At 36.7% G+C, this 16270-nt stretch overlaps 1 protein-coding gene across 5 annotated transcripts in view; it reads right to left on the reverse strand.

The window, feature by feature from the left end:
- Positions 1–9836, reverse strand: part of vps13d (vacuolar protein sorting 13 homolog D) — a 57463-nt gene extending 47627 nt beyond the window's left edge. For all 5 annotated transcript variants that reach the window (XM_087306996.1, XM_087306994.1, XM_087306995.1 and 2 more), the window contains exons 1-19: positions 9343–9836; positions 7873–8065; positions 7701–7778; positions 6849–7039; positions 6548–6628; positions 6344–6460; positions 6161–6265; positions 5903–6073; positions 5503–5603; positions 5184–5352; positions 4790–4891; positions 3983–4187; positions 3676–3858; positions 3451–3581; positions 3262–3328; positions 2870–3049; positions 2649–2779; positions 2414–2546; positions 55–2307 (exon numbers count right to left, since the gene is read on the reverse strand). In XM_087306996.1, coding sequence (XP_087163122.1) covers positions 55–2307; positions 2414–2546; positions 2649–2779; positions 2870–3049; positions 3262–3328; positions 3451–3581; positions 3676–3858; positions 3983–4187; positions 4790–4891; positions 5184–5352; positions 5503–5603; positions 5903–6073; positions 6161–6265; positions 6344–6460; positions 6548–6628; positions 6849–7039; positions 7701–7778; positions 7873–7969 — 4495 coding nt within the window. In that variant the 5' untranslated portion in view covers positions 7970–8065; positions 9343–9836. The remainder of the gene's footprint in view (positions 1–54; positions 2308–2413; positions 2547–2648; positions 2780–2869; positions 3050–3261; positions 3329–3450; positions 3582–3675; positions 3859–3982; positions 4188–4789; positions 4892–5183; positions 5353–5502; positions 5604–5902; positions 6074–6160; positions 6266–6343; positions 6461–6547; positions 6629–6848; positions 7040–7700; positions 7779–7872; positions 8066–9342) is intronic.
- Between the last annotated feature and the right edge of the window lie 6434 nt (positions 9837–16270).

Raw genomic sequence — 16270 nt, forward strand, 5'->3', positions numbered from 1 at the left:
GGTTTAGTGAATTCCCAAAATTTAACTCAAAACAAAACAAACAAAAAAACGTACCTTTTCCTCTGCTAATGTACTCAAAGAAGTCATGTCGTGTAAACTGTGGCTCATTCAAACTAATGTTGCCACCATGAGAAGGTGAGGGTCCGGAAGTGGTGCTGCTGTTGAGTCTTGCTCCTTTCTTTAAAAACAAGTTGCTTGTGTTCACTGAATAAAGTCTTATATCTTTTACTTCAACTTGTAGTTTCTCCCTTTCTGAGTCTTGCCCTGTAACAAAGTTCTGAATTTGTATGCTCCCTAAATGTCCAACTAGCAGCTCAGGGTGACCAGGCTTTCTAGGAATTGACACAACTGGGGACTCTATACTAACATCTAGAGTCAGCTTGACCAGAAAAGAATCTAATGCTGGTTCTTTTTCAGGGTCACAGAAATCATCTTCCTCGAATGGGTCAAGTGTCCAGTTGCATTGACTCTGCCTCCTAGATCTTCTGGATGGGTTGTCAAAGAGAGACACCATTCCACTGTACTCTGCTGTTTTCGTCACCAATACAGTAGAGACCTTTGTAGCAGCAGTCTTCAGCATAAACCTGAAGTTATCCTCTACTTCATTTGCTGATAAACTGAGCTCTTTCAGGAACTTTGCTGAGTGGTTATAGTGTAAAGATGCCATCTGAAGTTGAAGGGAGCATTCTCCTTGAGATTTTTCCATAAAGCGGAAACTTAAAGCTTCGGAAGGAGTCATGCCAGCAATAGGAAAGAATGCCACACCATCTGTAGCGGTGCTGTCCTCTACACTTCCAATACTGACCACAAACTGACTTCTGCCACCTTCCTGAGTCAAGTCCACAAGCTGAATGCATCCTAGAGAACCATTGACATCCAACCGACTTCCCATTGACACATTGACTTTTGTCCCATTTATACTGGCCGTAGCAATTTTCATGCCTTTCTTCTCACCTCCCAAAACAGTACCAGTTGTAACAGTTCTTAGAAGAAGTAAGTTTAACCTGTGAATTTCAACAGTCAGTTCTTTGTTCTGGACATAAGTGGATTGATAATTCTCCTCATTTTCTTCTCCATTAGGCAGAGGTGCTATCTGTTGTGTTGGAGAGCTTTCTTCTTTAGGGAAAGACTGCTGAAGGAATTTTAGAAGCTCTACCATGGTTTCAGGGTTAAGGATGATATCCAGGTTGTTGACCTGCATGGAGGTGACTTGAAGTGAACTGTCCAAATTCATAGAGGGGCAGTCTGAGCTGATAAATTGGTATTCCAACTTAATGAGAGCCTCCTGGTCTCTTAGTGGAGAGCCCCGTGGAGATGCTTTGTCAAAAACAAGATCTGAAGAGTTCCTGTGCAAACCTGGTAGTTCTGGAGATTTATTGTCTGGTGAAACAGGGGATGTAGGCTGGCTCTCTCGTAGACTTCCAGTAGGAACATCAAAACTTAAATGTTTATGAGATGCAACAAGAAGATCAAAGTCTGAACCATACGTTTGCAATGTGTCCACAAGATAGAGGCCATGAACTGTGAGGGAAACCATTGCGTCATAAGGCCGCTTCACAAAATGTGCATTTGTTCCAAACACTTTCAGAACAGAAATATATCGTCCACCACTTTCAATGCCAAGCTGCATGTAATTGATATTAAACTCTACCAGAAGAAGTTTAGATTCCACAAGCACCTCTCGAGTATGCTGCTCAAGTGTCATCACACTCTTGGTAAGATTTTTGTCAGAACCCTGAAGCTTCCAATCACTATCTTCCCTCTGAAAGATCTTCTCATGGCGAAGTGTAAGAGGGTCAGGAGATTTGAGATTTTCCCCATTATTGTCACCTTCATCTGCCCCTGAATTACCAAGTCTAGCCAGGCAACTTCTCAGTGCAGTCATCTTCTCCAGGTTGATGTGCACTTTGAGGTCTGGTAGTGTTCCTGAGAGAACAGCCCCTGGAAACTGAGGGTCTGAGGTGTATCGCAATCGTTGCTCTAGCTGTAGTAGGACATTGAATTTCTCTACCACATGTGTGGGCCCCACATCGCTCTCCTGAAGATGCTTCCAATTGTCTTTATAATGACCAACCATAATCTGAAGGTCATTGAAAGATAAGGAGTACTTTTCATACAGGTTCCTACTGATAATTTGGGCACCTTCTGATGATTTAACGCTGCTGAAATCACGGGGCTTCTCCTGACCTTTGACATCCACCTCTTGTTCTGGAGGTGGAGACGCAGGTGGTGTTGCTAGTGGGGTCTGGAATTCTTCATCACTTTCTCCTTCTGTCTGAGAGGTCTTAAGATTTGTTTTATGATCTTCTGTGGAAACAAAAATAAAACTGTCACAATTGACTATAAACTGCAATAAATTATGAACACATAAAAATATAAGAGCATAAAATTTGATTTGACCAGAATCAGTTACCTTGAGAATTAGTAAGAAGAATACGCCCAAGGTCTACAACAACTAGCATGGGGTCTTCAGACTGAAAATCATCCGGGAAGATGACTTGAGGGGCACAAATATCCAATTTCATAGTCCAATGTTTACTGTTCTCCTGTAAAAGGAAAACACATCAGAATTATGAAAACATTTCACAATTGATTTACTATAATAAATGAATGAGTATTGACTGATTGTAATTTATTTTTTCTCGTACAATGAACTCTCCAACAAGCAGCTGATCAATGGTTTGTCTGATTTCTGCCTTGGTTTGCATCTTCAGCTTGTTATATTGCCTCCTGGCTGCTTCAGCCACTCTCAGCTCTAACTCAGACTGATATCCAAACCCTGAAAAATATCACGTAAACCATATTGAACAGATATTTCACAAAAGCAATTCAAACTAATTTAAGAGGGATGCTTATCTATAATACAAACCCGAAGTGTGGACCCTTCCTTTGTAGAAAAACTCTGCCACTTTCTTGATAGCCTGAGGGTTATAAATGATATTAAGAGGACTGGTATTGACCTCTAGTCTCCTCTCAAATTTGCTCCTTATTGGATTACGTTCATAAATCATCTCAAAGACGGGAGGCGCTGATGATTCCACATCTGAAGCTGAAAAAGGTCATAAAAATAATTATAAGTATATAAATACATATTTTGAAAAGTTGTAGCCAATGATATCTGTAGTAGAAAAACAATATGTTGTGAAAAAAATGTTTAACAAATTTTTTTTTGCTCTAACAGGTTTGGAACAGTAGAGGGAGAGAGAATAATATTTTTTTTTTTGTTTTTGGGATGAACTATCCCTTTAATCAATTACTTACCCGGATTGCTATATTCTGTGCTGTTAGTCTGGCCAAACGGTTGATTGATCGCAACAACAACCTTGTCCTTAAATGAAAAGTAATGATATGAAATCTATTATAACATTTCTATTTATGCCAAGTATCATTTCAACACAAGAAATTACTGATCTATAGCACCAAGCAACTATAAATGTATGTAAATCTAACCGGTTTTGGAGAAACTAGGACAGGAAAAATTGAGCCCTGGGTAGTGAGATCACGAAGAAACAGCCCACCAAGTTTTACTGTGAGCAAGGATGACTCAGAACGAGGTAGAGACTCAACTTCAATCTTCACACCTGCAATGCAAAATAGAAAATGTGAAAATCAACATCGAAACTGACTCAACACCATTAAAACATTAATGCAATAAGAAGTAGATACTGTAAATACCTGAAAATTCCAGCTGAATGACCCCACTCTCGCTCAAAAGAGGTTTATTTTTGTTTTCATGGTACAGTGTGACAGCTGCTTTCTCAAGCTTAAAGTCCAGCCGTGCAAAGAGATGATCCCTTCTTGTAAAGGTATTCAGTGTTTGTGAATCCTCCAAAGGGTCAAAGAGATCATCTGTCTCAGCTGTTTGAAGAAGACAGATGTCTTGTTACATGGTTCATTATACTATTTGATACAGATTTCATTTCCAAAAAGCACTGCATGTAAAATTATGTTAAACCATGATAAGCATAAATAGAAAACTGACCAAGAATTTCCCACTGTGCAGTGCCTGGTAAAAGCTCATCCGAAACCGGCTGTCCATCTGGCCCTCTTTCAGTCCCCCCATACCAACCACCCCAGCCTGGGAACCAAGACTGTAGATACTGAATCATTCCAGAACTCCCACTTTTAGGTATGGAGCCTGAGGGAGAAGTGGCTGGGGACTCATTTATTAGAGGTTCCCGTAGACTCTAAATGGATGAGAGGTACGATTCAAATTATTAATGAGTGTTTTTGGGTTACAACAGTGATCATATTAAGAGAGAAAGTGAAAGAGAGAGAGAAAGTGAGAGAAAGAGAGAGAGAGAGAGAGAGAGAGAGAGAGAGAGAGAGAGAAAGAGAGCTTTGAGTTTATTGCCAATACAGCTTCTCTGGATAATTCCATGGCAAAAACATATCAAGTTTACAAACATTTGATAAATAATACTTTTATAATGTTGTTTTATAACAAGAAGACAACATTAACATCAATAAAAAAAATACAAAAACAGACTTAAATAAACTAAAACAGTTTTTTAATATTTACTTTTTTAATAAAAAAAAATTCTTATTTTTTAAACAATTTTACAATTTTTTAAGAATTTACATTTAAAAACATTTCATTTAAAATCTCTCCAGATACAAATCTTTTTTTTTTGATACCATTAAAAATAGCTATTTCAATATTGACATCTTGTTATAATATTGATATTATATTTATTCTTCATAGGAAAAAAAGGATAACATTTCATAACATCAATACCATGACATTTTCAAAGACATACAAGTAGGATAGAAAGTAATCTCAGCTTGCCTCAGCAATTTCCTCATGCTTCCGGAAGGAGACATAAACTGTCTCCCGGAGAATCTGCAACTCCTCCAATGTCTGTTCATCTTCAATCCTCTCCATCTCACTCTATTAATGTGAAAGACAGAGTAAGTTTTCATATTGATGAACATCGAAAACATAAGTCCAAGGCACAAAAAGGATATGATTTCATTGTTTATCTTCATGAATCCCTTACCCAAAGAGCGCAGACACATTAACTACCCCTGAAGCACTTTTGGTTTGATTTTGTTTTTAAGTTTTAATATAGTTTGAAAACCATGCAAACTGATAAAACATGCAAAGCTAAAAAGCTCTTTAAAAATTATGACAGTATAGGTTTGTTCTGAAAACCCTTCTATTCTAAGTCTATAATTCTTACCTCCTCCTGTGGACTCAAAGTAACTCCTTTAAGCCTCTGGACATACAAGCTAGTGTAGAGTTTAGCATCACGCGCCCTGTGTAGAGCAAAATCCCAGCTTCCATGTCGGCGCTGCTTTCTGATCTCATGCAGGTTAGCATTAATGGCAAACATCCACCACTGTCGACAGCTTCAACAATAAAGAAAACATTATTCTAGAGAACAATACCATTGTCAAACAAAGGATTTTTCAGGTTTTAATCAACATGACCTACTGAGAAGCTTATTTCAAAACATATTTGGCTTAATTGTAATAAAATGAAAAAATAAATCTCCTTACTTTCCAGAAATAGTAAGTTTAGGTCTCCACTTTCGAAAAAGCATCTCCTTTTCCCGTCGGTCCAGTTCTTTGAGGAATGCCATGATCTGCTGATACTGAACCTGTTTTCAAACACCAGTTTATTCATTTGAGCTTACAAGAAAACAACCATAGAACACAGACTCTTCATATTTAGTGCATTTTCAATATACCTCAGAATTATTACATTTATACAGTTAGAGAACAAGCAGCAAGCGACTTCAGTATTTTAGGTGTTTACTTTATAAGCAGGCATAAAAAGGAACAAAATACAAATCAATCAAAGAAAAAAAAAAATCGATCTAGTTTACATGTTATTTCAGTTTAAGATTTAATAAATGCTGAAATTATATGGCACAAACAGCCTAAAGGAAGTTGTTACCTGTGACAGACGCAGAGAGAGGGGTTCCAGCTGCACTTGGCCCTCAATGCGAGGTGTGTTACGAGATCGTAGTGGTTCTTTGGAGGCATTCCTCCTCACCAGCACAGAGGCACATACTGGCTCAAATATATACTGATGTTCGCGGCTCTGCATACATTTACTCATCCGCTCCTGGAGCAGAAAAATAGTTTGCAAAAAGGTTTACCTCAAGCATTAGTCAATGCGTCATTAAGTGTCCTAATAGTGTCAGCAATCTACCTGTATTTCTGATGAGGGAAGATCTCCAAGCATGGTGCACTCTGTGTCCCAGTAAACACTGAATTCACTGATTTCCAGCTCCTTCTGCCGGATAAGCTTTTGTGCCTGTAAGTGAAAAGCATATATTTTAAAGAAATGAATTATTTAACTTAAAGAAGGCACAGAATAATGTGAATAACGCACTGGTTCTTTGGAGCAGTTCTGTGCGGATACATTCTTGATACAAACACCGAAGGCATAGGGTTTCTCAGGGTTGGAGAAATCATCTTCAAATCGTAAGTGGACACCTTGAATTTTCAACTAAAAACATACAGAGAAATAATGAAAAATTATTGTTTTTCTGAAATTAAACCAATACAGCACCAAAGTGCAGGAAAAGAAAATTACCTCAATATTTTCAACGATTCGAGTCACAACAGATGCTGTGACGGAGTACCAGTAGGATTCACCCTTCTGCTCACATTCACTCTAAAGGAATATTTAAAGTATGCAAAAAAAATATTTTTCAATTGAACATTTTATACATTACAATAAAGTGATTCATCAATCAAAGTTTAGCATTCTCATTTTACTAATAAAAATAGCAAGAAATAAAATAACTGCAAAAATAATTAACAGAAGTAAAAAAAAAAAAAAACATCCCTGTGAATGCTATAAGTGAATGCTGATATTTCCTAGCAGCCTGTACCTTCCACTTGTCCTCTAGTGCCTTAAGCAGCTGTTTCTTTTGCTCTCTCTCAGCTTCTCTTTCTTGCACCTCATCATATTCCTGTGGGAGGGCCGGGCCGATAATCAGGTTCAGCTGGGACATGCAGATGACCCATGGATCACTGTGTGGTCGATAAAAGGGGATCTGCAGGGTGATCTTTCCAATGACACCTGCAAAGAAATACATTATATTCATAAACAAACAATGTGTGCACTACTGATGGCAAGTTTAGTTAGGATTTTATTAAAGTTTAAAAAGAGCAGAATGTTTTTAAAATATGAATCTTTGTAACATTAAAAACATCAATCCTTAACCACTTCATCTTTTCTGAACCTTTGAACGAAAGTCTAATATTTAATATCCAAGTTATGAATAAATATCAATACCATTGAGCAAGTGATAATACCTTAATAGGTATATACAATGCAGATGTCATATTAATACTTCACAAGAATATCCAGATTACTCTACTTTGACACAATCACTAGATGTAAATAGAGTCTTAAATGAAAAAAATTCCAAATTAAAATACATTCATAGAGGATTAATGGCAACTATGTAATCAATAACCTAGCTCACTTGCTCAAAGCTTACTCCATTTTAAAGTGGCAACCATGCTGTAATCACATGACCACCCAAATACTACTCATTTATATTATGGCTTCCTGAGGTTACCTATTATATAACACTTCACGTTTGATGAATTAGGGTCACAGTGATAGGCGCAGTATAAAGTCCAAGGTGACTGTCATATCAGCTCAAAAACAAACAAATTAATTACTTAACCTTTGACCAGTTACAATAAAGTCCAGTGTGTGGACTGACACTGACCTGCTTTGACCTCAAAAGGCAGATCAAATCCTCGTAGTGCATCTTTTCTTAGTGGAAGGTTCTCCAACTCTACTGCCCCTAAAATAAAGCAAAATGCAAAGTTCACAAAATGATACACAACAGAGACAGCACACTCTGATGAGCAAAGTCTAAAACAAAAACATTCAAATACCTTTGAGAAGAGCAATGGAGAGCTGGTCAGTGTTAAGATTGCTCACATATTTGCCTAGATATGTGTTGAGCACCCAGGCAACAAGTCCTTCCAACATTATAGGAAGGAAAGAGTGCGCTGGGATTATTCAGTCAGAGTAAATCCCAGCAGGCAATGAGCTTCACAGTTAGTGTTCACTCCATTCATCTGAAGGCTGAGGAGTCAAAGAGACACAAAAGTTACATCTTATAACTGCAGCAGAGCTTCCCAAGAACTACAACAATATTCCAACTAAAGACACAATTTGGTCACTTTATCAGATGATTCACTAAAAAAGACTATTATTAACACATAATATGATTTTGATTTGCAAGACTTTATCAGGTTTATATGTATATATTTAAACAAAAACAATTTTGATCCAGGTGCTGTTGTCTGTCCCCCCAACTACATCAGAATGGTAAAAATACTTGCTATCTGTACATACAGTAAACAATTAACAATAAGCTAATAATAGTAATAATAATAATAATAATAATAAATATTAGTATTAATATTAATAATAAGTACATCATGGACATGATTAGAACACTTGTACGGTAAAATATATGGGAAAGCAATTTTATCTATCAGTATTACTTTGTTATAGTGGTTAAACAGAAATCCTTATGAAAGTGACTTTTTCATATATTTAAGTCTCAAAGTTTATATTTTTTTCAGTTTATAACTGTAAAAAGCCACAATTACCTATAAATTTTGATGATAATATGTTTTTGTATTCCATTAACAATAAACATGTATGTTATTAATTCATGTAATTTTCACTTTTCCTGCAATAATCTGCCATGCATCTTTTAAAATAAGAGACCAAACTTAAGTCGCCAAAGCATTTAAGGTTTATGACAGTAGGAAATTTAATTTTAAGGTCCATCTTGAAAAAAAGTGGTTAACAGGTAATACATTGATTCTATTCAGTGCAAAAACATTATTAAATTAAAACATAATACATACATTTAATTGAAATTTAAAAAAAAAAAATCCTTTTTGTTCTATAGATTTTAGTTTCCTGGTTTTGGGCAACCATTTGGCCTTTGCATGAATTTGATTTATGAAAAGAAAGAAAAAAACAAATAGAAAAAACATACGTTGTTGTCAGAAATAAAAGACTACACATGTGATCGCCATGGTAATTTAATTTGTAAGTTTGCTGGGCACCCTCTAGTGGACCCTTGCCCCCTAGAAAAGAACCACTGCCCTAAATATCTACACAACAAACACACTAAAGTGATTAGTCTACATGACCATTTGAACAGGAGAAGCATAACCTGAGGAGCTGCCAGGTTCAGTAAGCATTCATTTTCTCTGCAATTAATCAATATAAGGAAAGTGAAAGTGAGGATGTCATTCTGCCCTACAACCCATGAGGGTGAGACAAAACAACGACTGCATTTTCATTTTAGCGTAGACAAACATTATTTACGAACAACTTACCATTGTTATGAGAGCTGCTGTTCCTCAGTCAACCGCAGTCTATAATCATTTCAGTCCAGATAAAGTTAAGATCACCGATGTCCAAGCCAATAAGATCTCCTTGCTGGTTAAAGAGAAAGTAAAATATCTTCTTTCTTTAAAAATAATATCCTTACATAACAAACCGCAGCTGACAACCACAACCGAAAACACACTCGTCTCTGTGTGTATGTGTGACGAACTAAACAACCCAACTCTGTGTGACTCAACAGCAGTGACACCGGGGCAGCGTTAGCATGAGTGCTCGTCCTTTAGCACTGCACCTGCCATCTGCCAACTTTAAAACATGACCAACAACCGGGCACAGTGCGCGCTCAAAAACCGTAGATTAGTCCTCCACCGGTCCGAGTATCAAGCGAAATAATCCCTGATCTCTAAGCAGTTTTGTTGTGGGTCCTCTGCGTTCAACTTCCAACATGTCAAACTGAATTCACGAAATGCTTCCTGGAGCCTGCAACGCTTCCGGTCACGTGCCAAAACAAAAGCGATGTCATCATGTTACATCTAGCGCTTGGGGGTTTATCTGATGATAATTTGCATAAATCGGCGTTCAGCTGTTTATCAGCAGTCGTGCTTATTTTTAAATATTGATGAACAGGATACAAAAATAAATCACTATATCAGATCGACCTGTTATGTAAACTTATGTAAACGCGTCATACTATTGGTTCAGTTTTCAAGACTGCAGTTCTGATTTCCAGCATTGGAGGGCGGCAGAAGTGAACGTTTAAGTTAGTTGTTTACCCCACGGCTGGCATTCAACTTAAAAATGGTCAAATTTCAATGCTTTGTAAACAAATAATTACTATCAGTTTTTTAATGTTGTTATATATTTGTTTAAATAGAACAACAGCATGAATAACTTTTAATTTAAGAATATTTTAACTAGCATGGAAAATACCATTTAACTTGACACAAATAGCGAGCAATTACAAATGTGCTCTCAGAATGCCTCCAAATTATCGTCAAACCTCCAAAAGCAGAAGCAAATAGAATATATTGAAGTAGTGCGGATACGTTTTTGCCAAATATGTCAAACTAACTGTATGAGATCGCTTGAATAAGGGCAGTACAATATTAGGCTAACATAATAATATTGTTGCTGTACTATTTTTATTTAAGAATGACAGTAATGCAACTTAAAGGTAGCTTTTACAGCTCAAGAAAAAAAAGAAAACACTTCAGTTATTCATGATCAGTTGTCTATATCTGCCATTTACAAGTATAATTTATTTGTTCCATATTTTTAGACCTTAGTGTATAAAAAATCTGTGTGTGTTTATATACAAGGGTTGAAATTACTTTATGTTTTGTATACAGACAGTAGCTACTACTAAAACCAGTACAACTATTGCCAATAGAATATTATTATGTGAAGAACACAGTAAAAATAGCAAATCAGCAGTTTTTCATATTGTCATTCATGTTTTTTATTATTATTGTTTTGAATTGCATTATGAGACATTGATCTATCTTTCAACAATATTTTACCTTGAAAAGTTCAAAAAAGTTGCTGTTGTATGATACGGTACAAAAACTTGTCCGGTACATTTTCTGTTCATTTATAAACGTAGTTATCTAAATATTTTTTGGTATAGGCCTACATTATTTTAAAGTACTGACATGTCAAAAGTTTCTTTATTAAACTGACCTGGACAGCATCATCAAATAAATACAGTGTCAATTCTCTAATGTTGATTCTGGACCATCATCTTCATCATCATCATTTAAAAACAGTGTAAATTCATTAATGTTGATCCTGGACCATCATCATCATTTAAATACAGTGTAAATTCACTAATGTTGTACCTGGAGCATCATCATCATTTATGTTGATCCTGGACCATCATCGTCATCAATTTAATGCAGTGTAATTTTACTAATGCTGATCCTGGACAATCATCATCATTTAAATACAGTTTAAATTCAGTAATGTTGATCCTAGATCATCATCATCATCATCATCATCAATTAAATACACTGTAAATTCACTATTGTTGATCCTGGACCATCGTCATCATCGTTTATATTGATCCTAGACCATCATCATCATAGGCTATATTTTGATCCTGGACCATCATCATCATCGTTTATATTGGTCCTGGACCATCATCTTCATCATTTATGTTGATCCTGGACCATCATCATCATCATTTTTGTTGATCCTGGATCGTCATTATCATCATCAACGTTGATCCTGGACCATCTTCATCATTGTTTATGTTGATCCTAGACCATCATCATCATCATCATCATCATCATTTTAATACAGTGTAAAATCACTATTGTTGACCCTGGACCATCATCATCCTCATTTATGTTGATCCTAGACCATCATCATCATCATCATCATCATTTTAATACAGTGTAAAATCACTAATGTTGATCCTGGACCATCATCATCCTCATTTATGTTGATCCTAGACCATCATCATCATCATCATTTTAATACAGTGTAAATTCACTATTGTTGATCCTGGACCATCATCATCCTCATTTATGTTGATCCTAGACCATCATAATCATCATCATCATTTTAATACAGTGTAAAATCACTAATGTTGATCCTGGACCATCATCATCCTCATTTATGTTCATCCTAGACCATCATCATCATCGTTTATATTGGTCCTGGACCATTAATATCATTTATGTTGATCCTGGACCATCATTATCATTTTAATACAGTGTAAAATAACTAATATTGATCCTGGACCATCATCATCACTTATGTTGATCCTGGACCATCATCATCATATATTTTGATCCTGGACCATCATCATCATCGTTTATGTTGATCCTGGACCATCATCATCATATATTTTGATCCTGGACCATATATATGGAGTGTGTATTTGTATAATGTATCATGTTTGTATATGTATGGAGGGTATTGTGTGTATATGCATAGTGTATCATGTGTGCATTTGTATAGTGTGCTTATAGAGTGTATAGAGTGTATTATGGCTGTATATTTATGGAGTGTGTAATTGTATCATGTTTATAAATGTATGGAGTGTATCGTGTGCATATGTATAGAGTGCCTTCTGTTATGTGGATTCATGAACTTCCAGTAGCTCAGTGGTATCGCGACTCACCTCTTACCCCAGAAACCCGGGTTCTATCACAGACCCTAACAGGAGTGTATCGTGTGTGTATGTGGAATGTATCATGTGTACATATCTATAGAGGTTATCATGTTTGTATATGTATGGATTATATTATTGTGTGTGTATGTATGGAGTGTGAAGCAGTGGCGCAGTAGGTAGTGCTGTCGCCTCACAGCAAGAAGGTCGCTGGTTCGTTCCTCGGCTCAGTTGGTGTTTCTGTGTGGAGATTGTATGTTCTCCCTGCGTTCGCGTGGGTTTCCACCGGGTGCTCTGGTTTCCCCCACAGTCCAAAGACATGTGGTATAGGTGAATTGGGTAGGCTAAATTGTCCTTAGTGTGTGTGAGAATGAGTGTTTGTGGATGTTTCCTAAGGATGGATTGTGGCCGGAAGGGCATCCGCTGCGTAAAAATGTGCTGTTCATTCCGCTGTGGCGACCCCGGATTAATAAAGAGACTAAGCCGGCAAGAAAATTAATGAATAAATGTATGGAGTGTATATGTGTTTATGTATGTAAGTGTACTGTGTGTGTATATGTATAGAGTTTACAATGTGTGCAAGTGTATAGGGTGTACCATGTTTATCATGTGTATTCTTGTAGCTCAGTGGTATCGTGACTCAACCCAGAAACCCGGGTCCTATCTTAGACTCTAACAGAAGTGTATTGTGTGTGTATAGAGTGTATAATGGTTCTATGTGTGTATATGTATAGAGTATATCATGTTTGAAAATGTATAGTGTGTATCATGTGTGCAGATGTATTATGTGTATATGCAGAGTATCATGCGTGTATATGTATAGGGTGTATCATGCGTGCATATGTCTAGAGTGCATCATGTATGTCTAGGGTGCATCGTGTGTGTATAGGCTGTATCTTGTGTTTATGTATTCAGTGCCTTTTGTTGATTGGTTAGTGAACTTCCAGTAGCTCAGTGGTATTGTGACTCACTTTTCATGCCAGAGACCTGGGTTCTATCCCGAACTCTAACAGGGTTGTATCATGTATGTGTATGGAGTGTGTATGTGTATAGAAAGTATCATGTGTGCATGTGTATGGACTGTAATATGTGTGTATATGTATAGAGTGCATCATGTGTGGATATATATGAAGTATATTGTGTTTATCATTTGTCTATATGTATGGAATCTTTTATGTGTGCAGTGTATCATGTATGGGGTGTATCATGTGTGTATATGTATAAAGTGTATCAGATGTGCATATGTATAGAGTGTATCATGTGTTTACATGATCATTTATGTTGATCCTGGACCATCATCTTTATCATCATTAACGTTGATCCTGGACCATCGTCATCACCACCACCATCATTTATGTTGATCCTGGAGTATCATCATCGTCATCAATTTAATGCTGTGTAAATTCACTAATGTTGATCCTGGACCATCATCATTCTCATTTATGTTGATCCTGAACCATCATCATTAACATTGATTCTGGACCATCATCATCATCATCATCATCATTCATGTTGATTCTGGACCATATTCAGTATCATAATCATTGATATACATTGTAAATTCACGAATGTTGATCCTGGACCATGATCATCATCATCATCATTTATGTTGATCCTACACCATCAACATCATCAACGTTGATCCTGGACCATCTTCATCATTGTTTATGTTGATCCTGGACCATCATCATCATCATCATAGTTTGTTTTAGTCCTGAACCATCATTATCATTTTTGTTGACCCTGGACCATCATCATCTTCATCATTTAAGTTGATCCTGGACCATCATCATCATCCTCATTTATGTTGATCCTGGACCATCATCATCATCATCATTTATGTTGATCCTGGATCATCATCATCGCTTATGTTGATCCTGGACCATCGTCATCCTCATTTATGTTGATCCTGGATCATCATTATCATCATCATTCATGTTGATCCTGGACCATCATCATCTTCATCATTTAAGTTGATCCTGGACCATCATCATCATCATTTTTGTTGACTTTGTACCATCATCATCATCCTCATTTATGTTGATCCTGGACCATCTTCATCATCATCCTCATTATCATTTATGATGATCCTGGGCCATCATCATCATCACCATCATCATTTAGTTTGGTCCTGGACCATCATCATCATAGTTTATTTTGATCCTGGACCATCATCATCATCATCATCATCATCATCATCATCATCATTTATGTTGATCCAAGACCATCATCATCATTTATTTTGATCTTGGACCATCATCATCATTTTTGTTCGTCATGGACCATCTTCATCATATTCATTTAAGTTGATCCTGGACCATCTTCATCATCATTTAGTTTGATCCTGGACCATCATCATTATCGTTTATTTTGATCCTGAATCATCATCATCATCATCATCATCATCATCATCATTTATGTTGATCCAAGACCGTCATCATCATTTAGTTTGATCCTGGACCATCATCATCATAATCATCATCATCATTTTTGTTGATCTTGTACCATCATCATCATCCTCAGTTATGTTGATCCAAGACCATCATCATCATCATCATTTAGTTTGATCCTGGACCATCATCATCATTTATGTTGATCCTGTACCATCATCAACATCATCATCATTTTTGTTGATCCTGGATCGTCATTATCATCATCAACGTTGATGCTGGACCATCATCATCATCATTTATTTTGATCCTTAACCATCATCATCATCATCATCATCACCATCATCATTTATGTTGTTCCAAGACAATCATCATCATTTAGTTTGATCCTGGACCATCATCATCATCATCATCATTCATATTGATCCTGGACCATCTTCATCCTCATTTATGTTGATCCTGGACCATCATCATCATCATTATCATTCATGTTGATCCTGGACCATCATCATCATCATTTTTGTTGATCCTGGATCGTCATTATCATCATCAACGTTGATCCTGGACCATCTTCATCATTGTTTAAGTTGATCCTGGACCATCATCATCATCATCATCATTATCATCATTTTTGTTGATCCTGGACCATTATCATCATCATCATTTATGTTGACCCTGGACCATCATCTTCATCATCATTAACCTTGATACTGGACCATCATCTTCATCATCATTAATCTTGATCCTGGACCATCATCAACACCATCATCATCTTTTATGTTCATCCTGGACCATCATCATCATCATTTTTGTTGATCCTGGACCATCATAATTTTTTGTTGATCTTGGACCATCATCATCATCATCATCATCATTAAAATGCAGAATATATTCACCGATGTTGATCTTGGACCATCATCATCATCATTTATGTTGATCCTGGAACATCATCATCATCGTTTATTTTGATCCTGGACCATCATCATCCTCTTTTATGTTGATCCTGGACCATCATCATCATCATCAACATCATTTAAATACAGTGTAAATTCACCTGGAGTAAAGTCTCATAACGCAATTCCCAAACATAAATACGGAAAACACACAAAATCCCTAGTAGCAAAGAATTCTGGCCCAGATTTGGCAAAAAGCCGGCACAGCAGGCATTCATCCGGCACTGGCATACAGCATGTGGGCCAAACATGGCCCGGGTTTGGCAGAGGTGGCACCATTTTTAAGGCGGCACACAAGATTTGGGCCAGATGAAAAACGTAGTATTTGGCCCAGATTTAAAAATTTGATAAGTGGGCCATGTGAGTTTGGCCAGTCTTGACACCACATTTAAAATACACTAAAATCATTTTTGAGTAAAGAAAAAAAATTCTACCAATCAGGTCACTTTGAGAAAAAGCG

Source organism: Danio rerio, chromosome 23 (assembly GCF_052040795.2).
Source record: "Danio rerio strain M-AB ecotype USA chromosome 23, GRCz13ab, whole genome shotgun sequence".
Lineage (NCBI taxonomy): Eukaryota > Metazoa > Chordata > Actinopteri > Cypriniformes > Danionidae > Danio > Danio rerio.